The sequence below is a fragment of the Apiospora kogelbergensis genome (genome assembly GCF_038363985.1).
Source record: "Apiospora kogelbergensis strain CBS 113332 chromosome Unknown utg000002l_segment0_segment0, whole genome shotgun sequence".
Taxonomy (NCBI): Eukaryota; Fungi; Ascomycota; class Sordariomycetes; order Amphisphaeriales; family Apiosporaceae; genus Apiospora; species Apiospora kogelbergensis.
Genome location: NW_027117419.1, coordinates 2958992 through 2982004, shown reverse-complemented (window position 1 = coordinate 2982004; position 23013 = coordinate 2958992). Strand labels below are relative to the sequence as shown.

Below are 23013 nucleotides of genomic sequence, written 5' to 3'. Positions count from 1 at the left end.
TGGGACATTGATTCAATAGACATAGTGAAACGCGGGGTTCTGGCGATCCGTCAGATCCTCATCGTCTACCAAGGCCTCTACCGCGGTTTCCCCCTGACCACGGCCGCCAATTGCGCTTCTCGTGCCTTTTCCGTCTTGCGATTCCTGCGACCGTATATGATTCGAAGCAATATTGTTACAAGCATAGCTGCGCCATTTGTTACGAGTATGGTGATCTTGGCACTGATATAACCCGGTGCTTCGTGGCTTTGGAACGTCTGTAGAGAAAGTCAGTATCATTTCCCAAAGATCCATCTCTCACAGCCGGCCTTCCTAGCCATAAAGAGGTACACCAACCTGGGGGCCAATGATGTTGGCGATACTGAAACTAATCGCAAGAGTCGCGTAGGCTGTGACCTTCTTTGTATATCCCGACGTATTGGACCCAACAAGGTTAAACACCAAGGCTAAGGGTGCAATGGTAAAATTGATCAAATATATCCCTGCGAGGCTCCCGCCCTGCCCCCTGTAGAAAGACATCAGACCCGCGCCGATCATAGTAGGCACGAGCATGGCTAGAATGCCTAGCCATCGAGGGATGCCGCGCAGGATAGCAAAGGTGCTGAGCAACGTAGCGATAATGGACACAACCCCGGAGGGCATATTAAGCAGGGCCGACTGCTTGGACGTGTACCCGAACCCGTTGATGAGCGTGGCACTGAATGTCACGATCACGCCCGAAGGGATGACCGTGAGCACAACGATGCAGAACAAGAGCCAGACGGCCGGGTCTGCGAGCGCTTCGACGAGGGCGCGGGGCCGAAAGACCTGACGCCCGTTGCCACCCTGGTCGAGCGCGAGCGTCGCGCGGACGAGGGCCTTCTCGTCCGTCGTCAAGAACCGCGCCGCATCCACCGTGTCCGGGAGCCACAGGAGCACGGCGAAAGACACCAGCAGGTTGGACGCCCCCACGGCCAGGAACATGATGCGCCAGCCGCCGAAGGCCCCGCGCGCCAGGTCATTGTCCTGCGATCCGTGCTGCGCCGCGAAGCTGACCAGCCCGCCCGCCATCTGCGCCACGCCGACGCTGCAGTACCACAGCCCCGTCCGGGCGCAGGCCTGCCGCTTCGTGTACCAGACGCTCGTGACCAGGATCAGCGCGGGTGCAACAACACTCTCGCAGGCGCCGAGCAGGACGCGCAGGGCCAGGAGGCCGGCGAAGTTGCGCGTGGCCGCGCTGCAGCACAGCACCAAGCCCCAGACGAAGACGTTGCAGCCAAGCACCTTGCTGACGGGAAAACGCTGCAGCAGGTAGGCTTGTGCGAACTCGGCAATGGCATAGCTAATAAAAAAGGCCGTGGCCATCCAGCTGAAGTCCTGGCCGTGCATTCCCAAACTCTGTTGTAGACCCATCACGTTGGCGTAGTTGATGGCGACCTATCACTCGAGGGGTAGGAGAAGATCAATTAGCTAATTAAGCTCATCGGTAACTGGCGACACGAATCAGTGCCCCTTTCTCGCTCCCTCTGATCTCACCTTATCAAGGAACTGGTAAAAGTAGCAGAGGAACATCAAGGGTATGATCCGAAAATCGATCTTTCTGTACAGCTGCCCAACATTCACTCTTCCTGTTTGGTTGGCTATCACAGCCTGTAAAGCCGTCGTCACTTCTGTCTTCTCGGTGTCTTCCATGGTGCGCGATGTGGCTTCCTTTTCGGTGGTATCTGAATGGCAGCTGGGACAGCGTAGAGAGTTTGCTGTGTTTGATAATTAGCTTCTGTTCGTTCCGGCGCAGATGTTAGGTTTTGCGTCTCACATAATCATGAGAGACACAAAAAAGTATAGATTGTGAATTCCGGCTGCCCCTCACATCTCGCTTTTTGGGGGAGGGGGCTGAGGGCGTGGTTTTGGCTGCAGCTGGGTGTGACGAATAGTACAGGAGGTCGTAATTTGCGATACAAGTGTATTTTTTTCCGTCCGAACGTAGTATCAAAGGCCGAGACGGTCCGGCAAATCGGTCCCGCACCACCAAGTCGCCGTTGTGCTTGCATCCTATCAGCATACAATTTCCCCTCATCACCATCACGGCTCGTACCCCGGATAAGAATTAGTCCTTCGGAGCCGTTGCATTAACTCACCCGTACCTAATATTAGCACTAACTAGCTCGCATTCTACTGGCAACAGCCGACTATTGTCTCTGACGGCAATACCAACCCGAATTATACTTCCTATACGAAGAAAGCATCAAAGCTGGGACGGACTCGACTTGTTCAAGTGGGAGCATGCCACTTCAACAATCTTCACCACCATGGGCTTCCCCTACGATATTTATACGTCAACTCAAACAGCCTGCAGGCACCATCCACAGCCCCGCTATCTATAAGAGCCCAACCTTTGACAGTCGGGTCTGTATCGACGTTCAGGGCCACAACCGGATACTGATCCGCGTTTCCACTGCCCACAGCTGCCCAACCAGGGCCGGCACCGTACGGGTCCTTGGCAAAGTTGGCCCACGCCGTCTGCATCGCCTTACTGAGCCGCGCTTGGTCCGCAGTTGCGTTCGCCTCCGGGTACGCACCGAATACTATGGGTATCTCGGAGGAGTGGTACGCGCCGAGCCCCTCCCGGATCGCCGTGTTTGGGAACGTCGCATTGAAGAAGTATCGCCAGACGGGCAGGCCGAGGGAGAAAGCCGCGTTCTGTGCCACGCGCGACGTGGGACAAGTGTACTCAACGTCGGTGTCGATGGCGGCGTTGACGTGCCAGCCGTCCGCGATGATCTCCCCGTTGGGGCCTAGCCCCCGAGCGGATATGTCCTATTCATAGCCTCGGCATACGGCTTCAACATGGGGAAGGCGGCAACGTAGTCTTCAAGGTTAGTCCACGAGCCGGTCCACATGGTACCCTCATTGGCGTTGGTTCCAATCAAGAGCGGTATCTTCGCAACGTGGCCTTCGGCGCGTGCCAGATCTGGGTCGGCGAGCTGTGTTATTCCATCATTCACTGGTGCAAATGTCCAGGACACCGAAGGGTCATTGACAAAGGCCCTGATGCTGCTCGCCGGCGCAGCCCGGACGCACTCAAGCTCGGCAGCTGCTTGGTCAGCTGCCATGGATACTCCGACGTTGCCCAAGGCAGCCGAAGAAGAACAGTTTAGGCTTTTGGCTAGCAAGGGCCATGCTGCTGGGCCAAGAACGTCACCCGGAGGATCCATGACCCACGCCGACTCGTACGTGCCGCTCTGCTGAATTGCTGCACGGAATGGCCTGCTGTTTGTGTCGTTCATGGTACCTACCAGCCGCGAGACGGACGTGGCACCGCTGCTCTCGCCGAAGATGGTGACCTTGGCCGGGTCGCCCCCAAAATGGACGATATTCTCCCTGAACCCACTGCAGGGCGAGCCGTTGATCGTAGAGGCCCAGGTTTCGCTTTCTCGTCGGGATGGCGGGACTGGCGGGGAACCCGAAGGCGCCGAGCCGGTAGTTCATGCTGACGACCACGACGTCTTGGTGCGCGGCGAAGCTGGTTCCGTCGTGGCGCGTCATGGACGCGCTCCCGCTCTTGAAACCGCCGCCGTGGATCCATACCATGACGGCGCGGCCGCCTTTTCCATTGCTAGCAGGGGCCGGTGAGGCTGGAGCGAACACATTCACATAAAGACAGTCTTCACTCTCGGGCGCGAGCAGCACGTCGGTGTTTCCCTGCTGAGTGCACGCATTGGGCCACGCCGTGACATTCCGTGGCGTCAACCAAGGAGTAGGCGGCGAGGGTAGCGCGAAGCGGAGGGCACCCAGCGGTGGCGCAGCATAGGGGACGCCGAGGAACTGATTCACTGCCGTGTCCAATCCGGGAAGAATTTTTTGAGCGCCGACAATCTCGCCAGACTTCAAAGTAGCAATCGCAGGTGTTGTTGCCGTGACTAACTCCGTAACATTGACATTTGACGCCACTAAGGCCGCTGACACCAAAAAGGACTTCATGGTGTTGATGCTCAGATGGAGTGGGAAGTGGATGAGTTGACATTCATCCCTCAGCAATATGCAAAAGCCTCCCGGAGACCCTCGTTCTAGATAAGCATGGACTATTATCAATGCCGGGTCCCCCCACCGGTATCGGAAATGATCGGAATAGTCCGAAATCCACTCACGGCGGAGAACAATTGCACACCTGACCGAAGCAAATTACGCATTGGATTAGAGTTGGAGGCTTGACTCGTGACCCTGTGTTCCTTATCGTAAAAATAACTTCAAGGGCACACGTTATGTGTGACCGAGTATACAGGTATTTGAGATGTCCATGGCTCGTGTGTGTACGCCACCGCGACAATATAGTATATAGATGCCTATAGACTGGTGGCGCCACTAAGCCTATGAAGATGGTATTCAAGCAAGGAATAATGGTCTAGAGAACTTAGCAATACGTTAAAGTTGAGGAACGGAAAGATGGTCACACAGTATGATAGCAAAGCACCTGTGTGTCACTTAAATCCTAAAAAATGGCTTATTATTAAACAATATTCGGCATGAACGCCATGTCTTCAGTATTTTTTATTCTACCCATGGAATTTAACAGTCCAGGATCCCATTGGTTCTATTACCATAAGCATTAATAAGCTTGTAATAGAGCAAAGTAGCTAGCATTCGAACTATACAGTATAGTATCCAACATGGCTGGTTGCCTTGACCATATGTATTCACAAATTAATTTCCATTACCCGTTTTTTGGACGCTCAATTCAAAGCTTACATCCCAGTGTCACATGGAACATATTTGTTGCAAAGTAGATTCCGTTGGTATATATGTGGCTCTCCGTAGTACCAGAACCGCGTTGTCGGGCAGAGATTTGCATTCTTACCCTTAACGAGATTACATCATGAGTTCTGAGCCTGATGCTCTTTGGGGATAGAAGCTTCGCAATGCTGCCAAAGGAGCCCTCGAACCGGATTTTATCAGTTGGTCAATAAGGTATACATTTAAATCGAGTTTCCTACGTACTCGAGCAGGACTTTGCTATTCGTTTGGTCTGAAATTTTGCGGTTGCATGCGAGTGACATCAATGCACTTAGGTCGGGGCTCCAGGGCGGGTGCCAATGTCGGCTGAGCCGGTTTAGGGGGATATTGGTTCCCCAAACATTCTTCTTGTCGGGATAAGGGTCCCAGCATGCTACAGGTTGTAGCTAGAAGAGTAAGACAAGGAGTAAACGTAGATATGGCCTCCTTTTCAAGAATATATTTTACGGGGATCCTGAATAACAAGCGAGTTGATGATGTTGCCTTGTAGGATTGTGTCTCAGCCAGCCTGGACGTTGGTGGCCATGATAACACATTTCAACACTGTATCGCCTCAGCGATAGATATCATATAGAGAATTACGAGAGTATATCAGGTGCTAGGACACGTATGCGGGCTTCCAGCAGAGGCTGGTCGGGAAAGGCACCGGCTGTCCTAAAAAGTGCGTGAAGAGAAAGCGATGGAGTCGCTATCACTTTCTCTTCTTTGCGCCCGTGTTGAGTGTCGCGTGACCAACAACCGCGATTGGACCGAAAACTAGGCGGCGGAAACATCGCAACCCCCTGCCAAGAGCCGCGTGAAACTCGGGCAACCCCTGGTCGACCCACGATCTTCTCCATCTGCCGCACCTTGGCGTGCTTGGCGCCTTCGACCCTTGGCTGCCGGAGGGCTATCTATAGAAGCAGACGGAGAAGATTAATTTGTTTCTCTCTTTCGCCTCTTTCTGCCATCCAATTCTTGTCAGTTTCATTCTTGTTTTTTCCTACTCATTTCCATCCTTTGCTCTGGGCCGTGCCCGACTTTCTTTCTTTCTTTTGGCGGCCGACGATCAGCAGCAGCAGCAGAGCTACAATACTGCACGTCAATTCTATTCTATCTGCTCACTTGTTTGATATTTCCAATTTGAACGCCCGATACATCGTAATCCACTTCGCTGCCTCACTCACCTCACCATGGGCGCCTAAGCAAACATGGAGGGACGCGGAGTCCCAAGCACCACCACCCGTTCCTCGACTTACAGGCGCTGGTATCGCCGACGTCTCCAGGAGCAGGCTGCGCGCGAAAGGGCTGAGAGCTCTGACTCCGGGATCGACTCTGGCCCCGACTCGAATTCTGACTCCGACTCGGACAACGATACTAAGAAGAAGCTCAACGTCAAGGCCAAACGAACAGTCTCCCGGAGAGTTCGGCGGATCGCTCCTTCTGGCGTTCCCGCAGCCATACCGGCCGGTGCAGCGTCGTCAGATTCGCCTTCGAGCGCGGACTCACTTTCCAGTGCTGATTCACTCTCGAGCGCCGATTCAGACTCTGACAACGCTGCCAAGAAGAAGGTCAACGTCAAAGCTAGACGGGCGTTTTTGAAGAAAACCCGACAGGTCGCCTCTCCTGGCACTGTCCCCTCGATACCGGCTGGTGGAGCATCGTCGGACTCTGCTTCCAGCGCCGGCTCGATCTCGAGCGCCGACTCAGCCTCCAGTGCGGACTCAGACTCCGACAATAACGGCAAGAAGAAGGTCAACAACAAGACCAAGCGGATGCTCTCTCCTACGCAAACCAACGCGGGGAAGGCCAGACGCATGATCTCCACTGCCGAGCTGGGCGAAGCTCTTCGCAAAGACATGTCCTCGAACGCTGCACTTGAGAAAGAAGAGGCCATTGTCGCGTCTTCCGAAGGTTCGGGCTCAGAATCCTCATCAGACTCTAGTTCATCGGAGTCCGAGGACGAGGAGAAGAAGAAGAAGAGCGACGGCAAAGACCAGAAACTGCCGAGCGCCACCACTGCGCCAACGGTCTCGGTTCCAGCACCGGGCGGAGCAGCCCCGGCTATCACGTCCTCTGGTGCGGTTCCCGTTGTCAACACCACGCGCACCAACTCGTCCGAGGAGAAGGAGGAAAAGAAGGAGGAAAAGAAGGAGGAAAAGAAGGAGGAAGAAAAGGACTCTGACTGCGAGTCAGAAGAGGAAGGCAAGGAGAGCAGGAAGCCCTCACCCACAACCCCGCCTGCAGCTTCAATATCAGCTCCAGGGAACAAGAAGGCCCCAGCGATTACTTCTTCTGGTGCAGTTCCAGCTACCTCATCCCGCGCGCCTACGAAGTCCAAGTCGAAGGATGATTCGGGCTCGGAGTCGGACTCGAGCTCGGATTCTGACAGTGATTCCGAAGACGAAGACAAGAAGAAGGATAAGAAGAAGGACGATAAGAAGAAAGAGAAAGCGCCGCCGCCTACCTCGATCCCAGCAAACGCTTCCTCTGGCGCTCCCCGCCAGGCATCCCTTCTGGTGCTCCGGTCCCAGTCGTCACCCCGGGTACTCCTGCTCCAACAAGCGCACCCGCTGCTGCTCTGCCTATATCCGGGCCAGCCGAGTCAGCTCCTGCGCTAGCCACTTCCTCCTTCCTGACTGTGTCCAGCACTGCGGCCCTGTCAGCTACCGCGTCAGCCCCGGTTGCCACGGCGGCGGCGGTCACGGTTGCGCCCGGCTTTACACATCTCTTGACCCTTCTTCTCATGTGTTTCTTGTTCCTTAGGTCCCGGAGATAGATGCGTTATTGTCACCACCCCCTTTTTTGAAAATGTCTGATAGATTTGTACGATACCATTCAACAATTCAATCTAGTAATCAGCAATTGTATACACTTCGATCCACCAGCTTTGCATTCAGGCACTTTGATTACTAATAATGGTGGCATTGCCGGAGGGCTTCTACCACCACCCAATCCTATTTGCCGTTAGGAGGATGGCACATTCAGAAGATCGGACTTCGCGTATTTATACAAGTTCCGATGAGAAGTGAGGTGAGAACGACTTAGCCGACCGGCGGTCTCCGTGGATGTCCGCTCCACCAACTGCAGGGACAGGCATTGTATCCGCCCTGGCGGGTGCTGAGGCGCTGTCGATCTTTTTTATCCTCGACGACCCGCTGTCCCGCATTGTCCCGATGAAACATCACGCGGGCTCCATCCAGAGCCTCCTGCGTCCTTGGCTGCAATTACCAAGAAGTAAAGTCCGTTTCTTGGCTTGGCTTGATACCTGATACCGGCCGGTGACAAGGGCTCAAGATTAACCATATGCGGTTTATGCCCTGTATACGGCAGCCGGCTCACTTAACCTTAACACCGGCAACACCATGCCGACCGGCTTCTGCCGAATACCGTGGCATGGGCTGGTTCATCTTGACTCTATCTCTCCTCATATGTGTCCTGGACTCGCAGCGGCACCGGCCATGGTGATGGATGTCAAAGTCGACCAAGATGGCCCATCAAAAGAGCCCTTACAAGCCGCTCTGCTAATGTCGTGCCAGCGCCATTGTCGAACTTTTGCATTAATTAGAAGGAGTAAATGGCTATTTTTGCCAAGATTGGCGACCCGGGTTGTTCGGATCGACACCGTACGATCGACCGCTGGGTATAACATGACTTTCCTAGGTTGGCAGTTGGCGGCTCTGCAGCTCTTTTTGTGCAGGGATTGTTTTGCCGGCCGAATGGGGCACCCAAGACCGTTGGGAACAAACCGCAATCTATGCGTTACTTGGACGCGCTGGGCAGGGGCAGATTGGGAATGTTTTCATTACCAATGTCTGATGTTGTCAGATGTTTCGACATCCCCCACGGGCGGCCTTGGCCAGCAAGCCAATTTCTGCCACGGAGCGGACGCCCCTTATCATCGGGCTTGTCATTAACAGCCGTCATGAGAATAGAAACAAGACTCTCATAATGAGTTTTCTCTCGTGGAAGCTGGCGTTGCTGTTCGCTTCAAAGACCGTCCGTCCCATCATCACGGCAGTTGCGGTGGGTTCCCCCGGTGATCTTCCAATCCAATGCGTCGATCACGTTGGTGCGTCCTGGCGCGAGTCCCGGCTTTTCCCCATATATTGACTAAGCGCCAAGTGGCAGTGGGCACGATATCAACAGAACATCGTACGGGAACATGCGCCTAGTCTTGCCAACTTCCCAAGCAACGACGTTGGTTGTTTCCGCCAAATGCCAAGTGCCCGACAGATTACCACGATCGTACGGCAACATGCGCCTATAGTTGCCATCTCCGTGCCTTGCAAGGCCTGCCAGCCCCACGGCTTGCATGCTGTGCACGACATGTAAGGACCGCTCGGTTGCACGTACGTGGAGTGCGTGCTTGGATATATCGTTCGCGACCCCCCCAGGCTGCTCGCCTTTCCCTTCTTTCGTTGTCTTCGCCTCCACCGCGATGCGACACATGTTGTTGCGGATGCCCATGAGCGTTTCTGCGGATGTGACTCCAAGTCTTGGGACCTCATCTCGAGGTTCGCGGCGCGAATGAAGCAAACCCATCCATAGTACTATAGATAAAAGCAGTATTCCTGCGTTGTAGAATGTGAGCCTTCTTCTAGAGCATGATCATCGTCGCCCATCCAAGAAGATAGTGACCAGCCTTCCCCTTCTCTCTATACGATCTTGAGGATCGTCGACCCTTTCTTCATTACCTTCTTTGGCCAGGTTGCCTATTTGCACGCTCATTATAGGCTGTGCCTTCATATTATAATCTTGAACTTTATAACCAACCCCTTTTGGAGAAAAGAAAGAAAGAAAAGCAGACGACGACAAAATGCCCTCCTACAAATCCTGCATCTTAGCTACTTTTGTGTCGCTGGCACAGTCCCATGTGACGTTCTCGAACATCCAGGGCGATCCAGGCTCAAATGTGAGCACGCAATTCGGACGTACGAACATCTCGCCCCTAAGAACTTCGGATTCCTGTGAATATTTTGCTGACAAGTCATTCTTAGTCGATCCCGCCATGGCCCGGAACTGCACTCTCATCAGCGCGTGCCAGTTGGACACCAATATCATCCGCGACGCCGAGATTGACGGCAACCTGGTCAACCTCTGCGGCCGCAATCAGCTGATCGGCAACATTGACATTGCCTTCCACACCGAGGCGGCCATTGCCGCGGGCAGCGTGACGCAGGTCAAGAGGGGAAGCGAGATCACCATCCAGATGCACCAGGTCAACGCGGACGGCGCTGGCCCTTACGAGTGCGACATTGATGAGGGCAGCAACTCGAGTCTGATGGTCAAGAAGCTCACCATGATCAACAATGTCCCCGGCGTAAACGGTGTCTCCCAGGCCATGGTCAAGGACTTCAACATCACGGCCAAGATGCCCGATGACTTCACCTGCTACGGAGGTAGGTTCTCACACTTTTCGAAAGTACTCTTGTAAAAAATCAGAAGCTAACATGCCAATAGCCTCACCTGGAAACATCTGCACCATCCGTTGCCGCAACAATGCCGTCGCTGGACCTTTCGGTGAGTAGTCGAGATGGAGAAGGACTGAGGCTACGTTTTACAGATGCTAACCCCTTCATCTCTACAGGCGGCTGCTTCGCAGTACAGCAAACCGACGTCGAACCCACCGTCAACACAGCGTCGAGCATCAAGACGTTCAAGGACGGCGCGGGAATCATCAAGCAGGTCCAGGGCAACCTAAAGGACCTGGCCAACGGCAAGGCGGCCAACGCGCAACAGGGGATGCTCGACGCGAACAGCGACAAGGCCCACGCCGACAAGGAGCTACTGGCCTCCATCCAGTCCAACATCTACCCGGAGACGCGCCAGCCCGAGCAAGCCAAGGGTGCCGGCGCGCCCCAGCAAGCCACGACGACGGCGGCCGCTTCTAGCGTGCCCACGGGCGCTCTCCTGGCGCCGTCGGCGACGACGGCGGCCCCTGCCCAAGGTAGCGCGGCGCCCCCGCAGGGCGGACGACAGGGCGGTGGACAAGTGCCGCGTCCCAACCGGGGCGGTAACGGCGCTGGCCGTGCTGGTGGTGCTGGTGCCGGTGCCAACCCCTTCTTCCCATTCCCCACGCGGGCACCCGGCAACAACGGCAACTCTGGAAACGCCGGGAACAGCTTCAAGAACAAGAGGGACATCTCCAATGGCATGCGATGGGCCAGGAGATTCCTCTAGATCTGTGGCCACATAGAAGCGAGCTGGACGGGCCCGGTTCGGTTTGCACCGAGTGTGCTGTTTGAGTTGAAGTGTATATAGTTATGGGTTGGGGGACATGTTCTCGGATGTTCTGCGTGCAGACTCTTGAGGGCATATCGTCGTACAAACCTCTTTCTTTCCTCCCCCTTTTCCTGGGTGGTATATAGTGTGGACAGCTTGTATATAGAACTGTATGCCATTATCTTTCCGACAACGGCCCCTGTTTTCGAGCGACTTGCGCGATACACGAGACATGGTCGGGTCCGACTTGGCCGAACCCTGACAACTTCCTCCAGCTCCATTCCCTCGGATCACGAGTATTGGCTCTTGCCTCGGTTCGATCTGGTGGAGGTGTGCGGAGCTCCTTCCGCGGCCGATTGGGTGGAACACTGTTCCGACCCCATCAATCGAACATCATCACATCAACCGACCCCCAACACTGTTGCGCGATTCCTTAACTGTTAAATCCACGAAGCTTCTTGAGACGCCATGTCCGACTATTCTATCTATGGAGGTCCGAGCGAGGACTGGCTGGCGGTCGAAGCCGACCTCCCCGCTCTCCCCACCGGCCTGCCCATCGCCGAGATGCAGAGGCTGACAAATGAGATGCGCTCGAAGCGCGCCCAAGACGCCATGGTCGCAATAGCAGACAAGATCAGGATCCACGATTTGACCGTCAAGGCGCGCGATGGCTATTCGCTAGAACTCCGCACATATCTGTCGGCCCAAATCGCCGCAGAGGACCAGCAGCAGAAACGGCCAACTTACCTCCACTTGCACGGCGGAGGCTTCCTCTTGGGCACCATAGACTCGGAAGACGCTACCTGCACCAACATGGCCCTGGAGACCGGCGTGCTCGTCCTCAACCTGAACTACCGGCATACGCCTCAGTACACGTACCCGACGGCCTGGCACGACGTCCAAGACGCTTACCTGTGGATCCAACAGAACATTGACCAGCTGGGCGGCGACCCCAACCGGGTGCTCATGGGAGGCGTCTCGGCCGGTGCCTGGCTTACAGCGTCTCTGACCATGGAGATGCACCTCGGCAACATCAAGGAGCTTGCCGGCGTGCCCCCGGTCGCGGGCCAGGTGCTCATGATCCCGCCCGTGGTGCACCCGGACTGCTACGAGCCGCAGCTGCGCCGGCTGCAGAAGGGCGCCATCTCGTCTTACGTCGAAAACGAGTTCGCCCCGTTGCTGCCCGCGGCGCGCAGCCGCCTTTTCTGCGAACTCCTGCAGGTCGAGAACCCACGCGAGGACGATACCAATCTGAACCCGGGCAATGCGACGATCGAGCAGGCGCGTGGCCTGCCGCCGACCACGTTTGGTGTCTGTGGGTTGGATCTCCTTCGGGACGAGGGGTTGCTGTTCGCGAAGTTGCTGACCGAGGCAGAGTGAGTATTATTAGGCCGTATCCCTTTCCTCTCCTGGCCCAAATCACCGCCCTAGAGAAATCCTCTCTTCCAGGTCCGCGGGTACGAACTGATACGTACTTCTAATTAGTGTTCCCACCAACATTCACGTCTTCAAAGGATTGCCCCATGGCTTCCACTCGGCTGGAAACAGGTTGAAGGCCTCTGCCCATTGGGCCACTGTGATGCACGGCGGTATTTCATGGGCCCTGGAGCAGCCCAAGGCCACTGGCAAGTTTGATGTAACTGTCTGGTAATGTTGCTGGGCTAGAAGCATGGGTTATGTGGTCGCGGGCATCAATTGTGTATAACTTAGATGAAGCCTAGTCATTTCGGCTCGTATAACAAATCATTTTTTCATCTTCCCCTGCATACTTCTACACTAGAGATAAACCCCAACTGCCGGATACGTGTGAATTCATGCACCAGGATAAGCCGGTTGACGATGGCACTGGCGATAAATCGAGCGAGGATCGTGGTGGCGTCCGCGATACTGATGAACAGCAGGCTGGCGAGGACCATTGTTCCGAACGCGAGGTGCACCGAAGTCGCGGTATACAACAGCCACGTGAGGGCCTGGAACCACACTTCCCTCATGCCCCCAACGGTATCCAATCGAATACGACGGCTATCGCTATAGTGGTAGACAAACTCGCTCGTCAGCCAATCCATCATTCTCTTGCCGGTGATCGCAGGATCTGCGGGCCGAATTTCATAGCGAAGGTGTAAAGCGGAAGCGCCAGCGACGTGTATCAGCAATGCGAGGAACGCCCAAAGCATCGGGAGGAAGGTAGTTCCGACAGCAAACGCGCTCACAGCCTGATACCCGAGTTGGTAGCACAGATAGGCCAAGTTTCCCAGCGACGCCAAGGCGATCGGGTATACAGCATAGTGCAAGGCGCCCTGCCACAGATTGCGTCTTCGTCTGAACACTCTGCTGCCAGTGGTGACCTGCCTCTGATTTCCGTTCCAGCCCACGCTCTGAGGGGTGTAGTCGCTTGCTCTTTTGGGGATGACGGCGGGCGACCCCAAAGCGAGGACTGCGGCTAACAATGGCCGCCTTAGCGACAGTGCCCCTATTTCAATCGTGGTGGCGCCAAGCTGCTGGATAACGACAGGTATCAGGCCAAGGATGACACTGGAGACGGCCATCTCGGCTTTACGAAACTCGGGAAATTGTTTCAAGAGGCACTCAATCGTGCCGTAAGCGGTTGTTCCGCCTTGGTAGTCCTTCAGCTCAGAAGCACAATCATTATGGAGCAATGCTTGTAGGCCATCATTCCACGCAGGGAAAAAGTGTTGAAATAACCCCCGGATATTTGGTTCGGGAGTACAGAATAGCCAAATTCCGGATTAGAGGTATTGCTCATATTTCCGGATAGCAAGTGGTAAAGATGAGTAGACCTTGATTGTTGAGGTATCCATCGATTAGTAAATAGACTTGAGAGGTGAAATACAGCCTGGATAGTAACTAAGAAAGAAGAAACTGTCTACCGAAGGGGCCGGCAGTTGTAAGATAATTAACGGTCTGGACTGTAGCAAGCAATGGCTATCGCGTGATCGTGAGACACTTCGGCCTTCGTGTTCCCGCACCAGTCGCACCGTACCACTCTATTCATCACACAATAAGTCTAGCTTCCAGACTGAGGTTGCTAGAATATGGTTTCTTGACCGTCAGAGACAAAGGAAACATACTCTCTTGTACCAACCGAGACAATAATGGTATTACTGGTTCAAGCCTTCATGTAGAACAGGGAAGACTCACATCACAAGAAATCGCCCTTAGGTCTAGGGGGAAAATCCCTCAGCTGGCCGAGTGCGGTCACACGCTTCAACTTCACTTTCGCTGTAACCAATCTATCTGAAACCAACTTTGGTCCTTCAAAGACTTATCTGGAATTCTTTCGTCACTTCTAGTAATACTTCGCAACCGGCTCTTGGGATTACCTTGGGTGAGAAATATATAATTGATACTAATCACTTCTCCAAAGAGAAACATCAGGGGTTCGTGCGAAGGTTGGGTCGTGCCCTCTGTCAGTGCGAGTGATGAGATGTCGACTTTCAACACCACAGCTCTTGTACCCAATATGTATTTTCGCCTTTCACGATGCCTTCATTGACAATGGCTGACTGGGAAGGAGGTGTTATTTATGAATTCGATGATCCACCACTGTAGATGGCTACAAGCCAGTCTCTGCGGGGAGGCATCGGTCCAATATCGTTGTCAAACAGGGTCGTGTCAACACAGGCCTTTTGCATTCAACAAACAAAGAAAACACAAGACATACGTAAATTCCTGGATCGAACTAAGGACAGAAACTTCATTGTTCTCTAACACTCGCTTTGTTTACCCAAAATATTGCATCAAACCATGCTTGATAGGGGTAACCAGCTACTGTTTCCTGATATATGTATAAGCTGGCATCTAGATGCCCAGAGAGTATCCTGAACCCCTAATATGTTTGGAACTTTTCATATGTGTAAGTGAGACAAGAAATACCAGGACTGTTTTTTATAACTCCAGGATTGTTTACTCAAAATGGAGCAGTATATACACAAACCGTAATACCACCCTAACCAAATCCATCATTTCATTTTCCACTATCACTTGGACATACGTTACCAATTCACCCACAGTATCAACTCATAAACTGCGAAATCACACTGTTTCTTTGCACCAACACAAAGATGTCTTACCACAGAATGCCATCTGAAAGCTCCTCCAGAGTCACCTATGCCAAGGTGGGTACATACAGCGCCGATAATTCATACCCTGCTGGACCTAGCAGACGTGATGATGCTGATCGTCGCAGAAGACCAGTTACACCCGCAGGTCGGTCGTCGCCTGACCAACGTCACTACGTGGCTTACAGGTCTCCTGGACAGCCACTATCCCCGCGCGCCCAGGCGCCTGCCGCGCCTCCGTCCTGGGTCGACGAATACGACGATGACCCGGTGAACGACACGCAGCCGGACTACTATCAGACAGTACCCGACCGCCGTGCCGCCAGCTCTAGCCCGGTATCCGAGCCTCAGTTGCGCAGGCCACCACCGGCGCACACCTTCGATGCCTTTTGACGACGCCGGCCCCCAGAGTTCTAACATCTGGTTGCGTCTTCTTTGTGGTTCCAAGAGCAATCGTGGGCTTGTCGCGGGCGATAATGGCCATGAGGCTCGATTTGCACGGCCGTTGCAGCCTTCCGCGAGCGTCCGCCGCCGGGCTCGTCATGCTGGCGACGAAGACGGGCCATACCACGTCAGAACTGGGTATGATGCGGATACGGGTCGCACCTACTACGGACTCCGTGATTATGACCACCGGTAAGTATCATCTCTAACCCCCTAACCCCTCGCCCCCCAAATTCATTCACCCCTAACCCTTTTATCGTCCCCAGTTACTTGATGGACCGTTCGCTAACCTATAAGCATTTCTACCAGCAGTTCGATCATTGGCCTAATGAATATCATCGGTGATGCTAAACTATTGAGGAAGAGGCGAAGGAGTGGCGGTTCCTCTGTCCATCATAATACTAGATTGTTCTCAATAAACATTTATTACCTTAGGTAGGCCCCTTCCATCTGCAAGTCCACATTGGGTGTGTTTAAGCATCACATTTACGGATAACAACAACCATCTACAGACTAGTAGTGCTGTGCTAATCAAGAATAGCCAAACTGCGACGCTGAAAACCTTTCATATACCCTTGCTCGGGCTCAAGGGCTTCTCAATCTCGAAAGACACATGTATAGGCATGGCTGCTGTTGTTTTTCGAGATTCAGAGTTTTGCCCCCAGCCTGCGTCTACAGCCGCAATACCTTTAACTTCAACAGCTCTGCCCTAACAGTCGCATGTACAATCCGGTGCCAAAACGTGAACAACTTTCACACCTACGCGCGTGTTGTCGGAGATCAATCCTCGAGATCAGCCCTTGGGTCCGCTCTCCGGCCATGCTGCCAAATTCCTCCGACACACGATCGTGGTGATGGTCGTGCTGGCGACACAGAGAGCAGCAGATCTAGACAATGTGAGCAAGCTCGTGAAAAGGGTTGTGCTTTTGGAAGGAAGCACCTAGTCGCTTCTAGCATTACGCGCTCACCTGGTAATCGCAAAGCAGTATAGGGTGGGAGCTCACACGCTGAACGTGCATGTGCTTCATATTAACGCGATTCCGAAAACCGATAGGCTGCGGTTGCGCATCGCCGAATCATAACAAGGATCACTCACGTTGTCCCAGAGTGAGATCGGGGTAGAAAGGGTCTTGCGCCATTGATGGGCATAAGTGGCTCAAAGGACATTACGGTAACTGGAATGTGAGGGAGGAATTCTCGAGAACTTTGAAGGTAGCTACTGTGATTTGAATTGTACGTGATATGACGCATTCAACGGTGACCGAGTTAAATCATTCATAGGCATTCGTTTCCCTAGCCTGTTAGTCAATAGGGATATAATGGTTATTCTATCATGCCACAAGGATGGTACACTGGCAATATACTAACAAACGATATAGCTAAGTCAGAGGATACTATGCCCATTATATCCATCAACATTATTGATTAAACAAAATCACCAGGACGCTCTTGATGACATGGGAAAGTACATATGTTCTTGAAGTCCCTGAAGGCACTGAGATAATCTCGGGATTTCTGGAATGAACAGGTAAGGGGGAGTGGAGATACGGGCAACAGCAAAGTCAAACATGCCAGTTGCAAGTCGTCACGATGCGAGCGACAGTGGACCAAAGAACATAAAATGAGAGAACGCGGGTGACTGGAGACTGGCAATGCAAATTTTCGCACACAGAGAACTTTACTATGGAGTTGGAACGTTGAAGAGGTTATGTTGGTTGAAGAAAGCATGGGGGGAGGCGGTGGACGTCTGGCAAGGGACGAGCAAGCACACCTTCATGGCCAATAGTAGCTGCATTCATAGGCGGCGAGTTGAGCGAAGATCGACGCCCGAAGATCGACGCCTGTCCAACCCAAGGGAACATCGGGATAGCATGCACATCGCTAAAGACAGATACACAAAGTTATGATATATGGTTTCACTTGTTTGATTGTACCAAAACGTACATACATGATCTGATCTCTATGTGCTTAACAACCCTGGTTGTCGCACTTTGGAGCGTGGTAGCCACAGGCACCTTCTGCAGAGTGACCGACCAACCGGCCTGGTTTGGGGTATAAAATGAACCGAATTCGCCGTCTTTCCCTGTCGTGGGAAGATAAAAGAAAAAGAAGAAAAACTTCAAAAATCAAAACCAGTATGACAGAACACAAGATGGTATCTCCTACAAAAAACACAGTTGTTTCCCAGCCGTTAATTCCCATTGCGTCAAGCAGGCCTCCCAAAGAATAGACCTGGCCGTGACGAAATCCTTTTTGATTAACCGACCGACCGACCATCCGTCCAAGCCCTGCCAGAGAGTTTTATCTCTATTGTTGTTATTAGTGCATCATCCGAGATGCTAGAAAAGAAAAATTCGGCATCATCCGTCACGGATGGCCACAGATGGCGCCTTGTAGATGGGTGCAATGATCAAGTATTGCTCGACTTGCGTCGACTCGGGATGGCGAGTCAACCCTGCCCAAAGATAAGAATATTGACGCGCCAGTCCGGAAAATTGTCGATGTATAGTTGTAGCCTTGAGCTTAGCTTTTGGCGATCATGACCCCAGCAAATCGACAGCAACGTTTTAAACTTTTTTTCGTGTTTTGGTATGAAACAGGAAAGGGAATATTGGTAAAGAGCGAATAAGGTCGGTCTTGATGACAGGTTCAAGGAAATGGAAACGAGTGTGCAGAGGCTCTCATTGAAATTGGAGAGTCACGTTGGAGTTGGGTGTACTTTTCTTGCTGCTGTTTGCTGGGATAAATCACTGCCGTTAGCTTCGACGTCGTTGGCGCGATGAACACCGACTCAAACCCGTCGGTCGCTTCATTGAGTAACGGGTTCGTTGCTGCTCCTCCTTCTCTCACCAGAAGGGCGGGGAGAAATCTCGAGCAGCTTTGCGCTACCGCGGCTGAAGTTGCGCAGGTGCCCGCCGACCTTGACGCTTGTAGCTCTTTGAGGAACGCCGAGGTTTTCGCCCTCGGAGAGTTCGTCATCGCTAGGCTTCTCAACACTGACGTGCTTGTCGTCGTCTTCGTATGACATGAGGAGTCCTTCTCGGCTGCGCATGGTGTCGCGATGGTGCATCACAGTCGGGGTGTGCTTGACGTTCCCCCACTTGGGCGACTGGTCCAAGTCGTCCTCATCATCGCTACTGGGCAGAGCCTCGCCGGTGGATTTGCGGCGGAGCTTGTCATCCACTACCGTCTTCAGAAACTCATCATCGGCAATTGATTGTTGATCGATATCATGTTCCTCGGAGTTGCGCGACGGAGAGCCAACTGGATAGCTGGTGAGAGAAGCCTGCACGCCGGACGAGGCGCGCTTGCGGTTGCCCATCCGCCCTCCGGACAGCCAAGAGGCCTCCGAATCAATGGACGCTAGCGACATGGATTGGGGGTGGCGGTGATGTCATAATCTCCTCTCTGTGCATCGATATTGGTGTTGCACGATGGCCAGATGTGGGCGTGTCGTAACGCATCACAACGTCATCAGGAATCATAGGCAGGGGCTCTGTAAGCATGACTTCAGCCTCGGGGGGAAGCAACGCGGGAGTCGGGGGGAGATAGCGGCAACTCGGGAAGGTCCTCGCGGAAACGTGACATTGTGCGTTTGGGTACTTTGGAGGGTATCTGTCGTGGCATATAGTTGATGGGTTGAGGGGGTTGTTGAGCCAACATGGAGTCCCGAGATGTGTTTGAGAACGAGGAAGGTCCAGAATCACGCTTGTTTCTTCTTCCCCACTTGAAGAAAGACCATGGCTTGGAGGACGAGCCGCCATCCGAAACCTGGCCTCCAGATTCGCTTTCCTCGGATCTTGAAGCGATCCGCGTCGAGGGTGGTGTCGATGCCTTTTTCGGCGATCTCAGACTTCTGCCGCCCCTCTGTTGGGGAAGTGGAGCGTTGCTTCTTCGGTCGGATGAGGCCCATCAGTCTGGGGCTGGATGACCGTGATGTTCGGGGCTCCGTCTCGTTGGCGGGCTCCTCTTGCTTGGCTTGAGGTGCCGCTGCTGGCGTCACGGGCGACAAAGGTATGCTATCGACCCTATGGAAGTTTTCCAAAGGGCTAGGTGAGCGTCTATCATTTTGTGGCCCATCAACCAGTTGAACCGGTGCCTTTTCCCGTTTACGGGGCGAATCTTCCGAACGGCGTTGTCTTGACGATGTCACCACAGCTGATGTGGTGTCGATGCCAAGGCCGACAGTATCGCGCCCTAAGACCCCCCTTTCTAGATTTTGGGGAGGTGGTGTGCCGTTTCTTGCGGCTTCTGCTTCTTCCGCCCGCTGTCGTTCCGATTTCCTTGCTAGTCGCTTTTCGACTCTTTCTCGTTCTCGCTCGACTTTTCGCTCTCTCCTCCTCTTATCCCTTTCCATTAGCTCCCGGAGATCTGACGCATCGAGGTCATCCGCAAGGTCGTCGACTCTCTTGTGGGCTTTCAAGGTTGCTTCGGGTATCGGACCCCTTTCGGCCAGCTTCCTCTTCTGCGACATAGACCGAAAGGGGCCCGAACCAGACGAGGCGCCATAGAGAGGGTTGGACGAATAGCGCAGAGTTGGACGGGGTGCCAGTGCATCCAAGGAGGATAGCTTCCAGGCGATCTGGTCCGAATCGGTCGACAAGGCTGAGTTGATCGACTCTGGCCCGGGCAGAGAAATGTCGGAGTCTCGTTGCTCCCATGGTCGGGCGTGCCCCGTACGGGCCCTCTTGCTATCCCTCTTCATTGGCCTACCCGAAGTCCAGCTGTCGGTAGCAGGGCGTACAGGCGGTGATTGCAACTGGCTCATGGCCCTCACCTCAGCTTCGCGGTCATGATCTTCTTTCCTTCGTTTGCTGGATTTGTGGCGTGGAAGATGTTGGGCGGATCGTTTGCTGTGAGAGTTGTTGTGGTGGAGTGTGGGCACTCGGTCCCTGATATCTATTTCAGGGTTCTGTGAATCGAAAGTGGTGTGGCCGGTAATGTGGTTAGAGGGGCCCTGTTCCCTGTCATTATCATGGTCGCTAAGTGTCGTGGCGGCTTTTGGAATAGCGGGCATGGGTGGGACTGGGCCCTGTTGGCTTGCACGAGTCCGCGCGACACGAATTGAGTCCCGGCGGCCCGGCGAAAAACTATAGGTGCGGCCCCGCCACTGGTGTTGGTCAGGCAGATCGCCCCGTTGCTGCTGACGTTGCCGCTTGCTAGCTCTGCGACCGGTGGCCTCCAGTGAGGACGTCGCTATATCGATGGGATCTGAGGAGGTGGCGGGTTCAGTTGCTGCTCGAGAAGGGCCTGGTGCATCGCCAGCAGGCCGGCCGTTCCCCGGGGGTCGTCTGCGCGACCCTTTGCGACGGAATGGCCAAATGGCCATTATGCCCTGTATCGATATGCAGCTTCTTAATGCAGGTGTGTCGCAGGAGGCGGCGCCTAGCAATGCAAAGTCGTTGCCCTACAAGGGTGTTGGTTGTTGTGCTTGATGCTTGTAGAGGGTGCTGTACGTATTAACATTATCGCCATTTAGGAGGTCGTCGAGTCGAGTTATTGAATCCCGGTAAAACAAATGGTCGTCGATTCGTCAGGTGAACGCCGTACGATCCAAGGTGATTGGTGTTGGCTGGCTGGCTGTAAAATGTCGATGCGTTGCATTCAATGTCGAAAACGAAAGAGCCTCGAAAAGGGTTACTCTAGGCAATTGCAATGCAGTTGCACAGCATTCGGGCGGTCGTGTTTGCGCAACGAAGTGTCGAACAGACCCTGAAAATTGATTGAAGCAGCAAAAGGAGATTGAGTTGATGACTGCTTGTTGTCGCCAAAGACTAAGAGCAAGCAAGTGAGAACGGCAGATGCAGATCGACCGTGTTGAAACGCGCGGGTTCTACGTCGGCCTGCAAAATATCGAACTTTAACAGATTGCAGCAAATTGGTGTATCTGCAGGGCAATGCTCTCCGTCGCGTGCTCTGTTGTGTGCTGTCTAGTTTTGATGCGGAATCCAGCGCAAAAGGGTGGCCATCGAGATTTGCGTGTGCTGGAATGACTAGGTTTCACTCGATTCTTCGCTCAATGCCGGTGGGGGGGGATGATTCAATTCATATGGGAATGAAGGCTGGAGGCGAGGGAGGACTGAGGAGCATGAACAACAGGAACAGGAACCGATGGACTGCGAACGGGGCAGGCCAGGGAAGACAGAGGGCGGAGGGGTGATATGTGAGATTGGGCGGATGGTGGTGGTAGTGGGAGGAGGAGATGCTTGCTCGCTCTATGGCGATGCGATGCCTCCTTCTCTCACGGGTGGCGTGGGCGTGGCCAACAGGGAATTGCTGCTATTCTTGACTTAGACTTCCCTCAAACCCAAGGCAGTACCCAAGGCACAGGGGAGAAGAAGAAATAATAGAGGCCTTCTCCGGACAGACAGCCCATTCCCATCCCGCCTCTCCTGCTGCTTCTTCTCAGGTTCATGTTGCATTGCAATTGACTCTGATGTATCGGTACAAACCATAAAGTCGGGAGGCAGGTACCAAAGGCAAAAGGCATCCACCGGTTCCCTGCTCTCACGCTGCAAGTGGGCTCGTTACGCGCATCGGTACCTACATGGGCTCATGGGGGGCCATGGAGCCAATCACCAATCGTGGTGGGGGTGTTGTAAATCTCGTCTTCTGCCCGTCTGTGTCCGGTTCCTTCTTTTCTGTTACCGCTAAAACGCCAAGTCCCGCAGCTCGAGCTCCCATCGATGTCCAGCCAGTAGCCAGTTGCCAGTGGGTGGCGGGCTTGAGAGGCAAAACCCCTTCGTGTGTACTAAGACGGCATGTTACGTGTTGGCTCGCACTACAGTGGGAGAAAGGTCGTAATAGATAGCCTCGAAGCCGAATTGGTTGCGCTTGCGATACCCTATTTTGAACCTTACCTTTGTGTATGTGTATCATCCACTGGCGGGCGCTAGCTCACCGTCACTCGAAAGGCATTCTGCCTATGCAAATGGGTTTCCTATTCTGAGCTCCTCCTGCGACACATGAACCGGACCGGCTGTTGTGGTGGCCGCACAATCGGACCACCCTTGCTGCGGTACAGTAAGTATATCGGATAATGGTAGGTAACGTCAGGCTCGCCTACTTTTTTGCAACCTGACAAGCTGAGAGAGGCAGCAAGGCAGCTAGCGAGGAGAGGATGTGTGTCGGTGATGTCAACCAATGCCGATGCGAGGCCAGGTAGGTAGTGGTACCTCGGCGTTTCCCACGATACAAGTTACAGCCCCTGCACGCACCGTCGACGGGCCCCATTAATCAGGCCTCTTTCGTGCCAGTAACCCCTGGACAAACCTCTCGATGCAGATCGTATTCAGGAATCGGCTAGGCGGCCAGCGGCCATGCCATGGGTTGAGGGGCTAGGGGCGTGACCAGTGGTGGCTTTAGGGCCCTCTCCTCTACTGCTCCTCGTTTGTGAGCAGCATTGCTGTATGTATTGTAGCGCTGCTTCTCTTCTAGTCCACCGCAACCAGTCTGCTGCCACGCGGCTTGTTGATGATATATGCTTCCTGCTACGGTATTGTTTTCGTATATAACT

At 53.8% G+C, this 23013-nt stretch overlaps 9 protein-coding genes across 9 annotated transcripts; 3 read left to right on the top strand and 6 right to left on the bottom strand.

The window, feature by feature from the left end:
• Nucleotides 1–312: 312 nt before the first annotated feature.
• On the bottom strand, nt 313–1671 carry PG998_003852 (uncharacterized protein; the record flags this gene model as incomplete). The annotated part of the gene is made up of 2 exons (XM_066870670.1): nt 313–1416; nt 1516–1671. 2 exons carry the CDS (start codon nt 1669–1671, stop codon nt 313–315), a joined length of 1260 nt encoding a protein of 419 aa, XP_066734420.1.
• A 609-nt stretch (nt 1672–2280) lies between these two features.
• Nucleotides 2281–3960, bottom strand: PG998_003851 (para-nitrobenzyl esterase; the record flags this gene model as incomplete). The annotated part of the gene is made up of 3 exons (XM_066870669.1): nt 2281–2796; nt 2844–3232; nt 3276–3960. The coding sequence occupies 3 exons, from the start codon at nt 3958–3960 to the stop codon at nt 2281–2283; spliced, it is 1590 nt and encodes a 529-aa protein (XP_066734419.1).
• A 2044-nt stretch (nt 3961–6004) lies between these two features.
• PG998_003850 (uncharacterized protein) lies at nt 6005–8159 on the bottom strand (the record flags this gene model as incomplete). The annotated part of the gene is made up of 3 exons (XM_066870668.1): nt 6005–7134; nt 7320–7384; nt 8092–8159. The coding sequence occupies 3 exons, from the start codon at nt 8157–8159 to the stop codon at nt 6005–6007; spliced, it is 1263 nt and encodes a 420-aa protein (XP_066734418.1).
• Nucleotides 8160–9568: 1409 nt separating this feature from the next.
• On the top strand, nt 9569–10932 carry PG998_003849 (uncharacterized protein; the record flags this gene model as incomplete). The annotated part of the gene is made up of 4 exons (XM_066870667.1): nt 9569–9683; nt 9750–10151; nt 10213–10272; nt 10316–10932. 4 exons carry the CDS (start codon nt 9569–9571, stop codon nt 10930–10932), a joined length of 1194 nt encoding a protein of 397 aa, XP_066734417.1.
• Nucleotides 10933–11442: 510 nt separating this feature from the next.
• PG998_003848 (uncharacterized protein) lies at nt 11443–12625 on the top strand (the record flags this gene model as incomplete). The annotated part of the gene is made up of 2 exons (XM_066870666.1): nt 11443–12350; nt 12460–12625. 2 exons carry the CDS (start codon nt 11443–11445, stop codon nt 12623–12625), a joined length of 1074 nt encoding a protein of 357 aa, XP_066734416.1.
• Nucleotides 12626–12725: 100 nt separating this feature from the next.
• On the bottom strand, nt 12726–13520 carry PG998_003847 (uncharacterized protein; the record flags this gene model as incomplete). Its single annotated transcript, XM_066870665.1, has 1 exon — nt 12726–13520. One exon carries the CDS (start codon nt 13518–13520, stop codon nt 12726–12728), a length of 795 nt encoding a protein of 264 aa, XP_066734415.1.
• Nucleotides 13521–15071: 1551 nt separating this feature from the next.
• PG998_003846 (uncharacterized protein) lies at nt 15072–15446 on the top strand (the record flags this gene model as incomplete). Its single annotated transcript, XM_066870664.1, has 1 exon — nt 15072–15446. The coding sequence occupies one exon, from the start codon at nt 15072–15074 to the stop codon at nt 15444–15446; it is 375 nt and encodes a 124-aa protein (XP_066734414.1).
• Nucleotides 15447–18306: 2860 nt separating this feature from the next.
• PG998_003845 (uncharacterized protein) lies at nt 18307–18870 on the bottom strand (the record flags this gene model as incomplete). Its single annotated transcript, XM_066870663.1, has 1 exon — nt 18307–18870. One exon carries the CDS (start codon nt 18868–18870, stop codon nt 18307–18309), a length of 564 nt encoding a protein of 187 aa, XP_066734413.1.
• Nucleotides 18871–19200: 330 nt separating this feature from the next.
• On the bottom strand, nt 19201–20826 carry PG998_003844 (uncharacterized protein; the record flags this gene model as incomplete). Its single annotated transcript, XM_066870662.1, has 1 exon — nt 19201–20826. One exon carries the CDS (start codon nt 20824–20826, stop codon nt 19201–19203), a length of 1626 nt encoding a protein of 541 aa, XP_066734412.1.
• Between the last annotated feature and the right edge of the window lie 2187 nt (nt 20827–23013).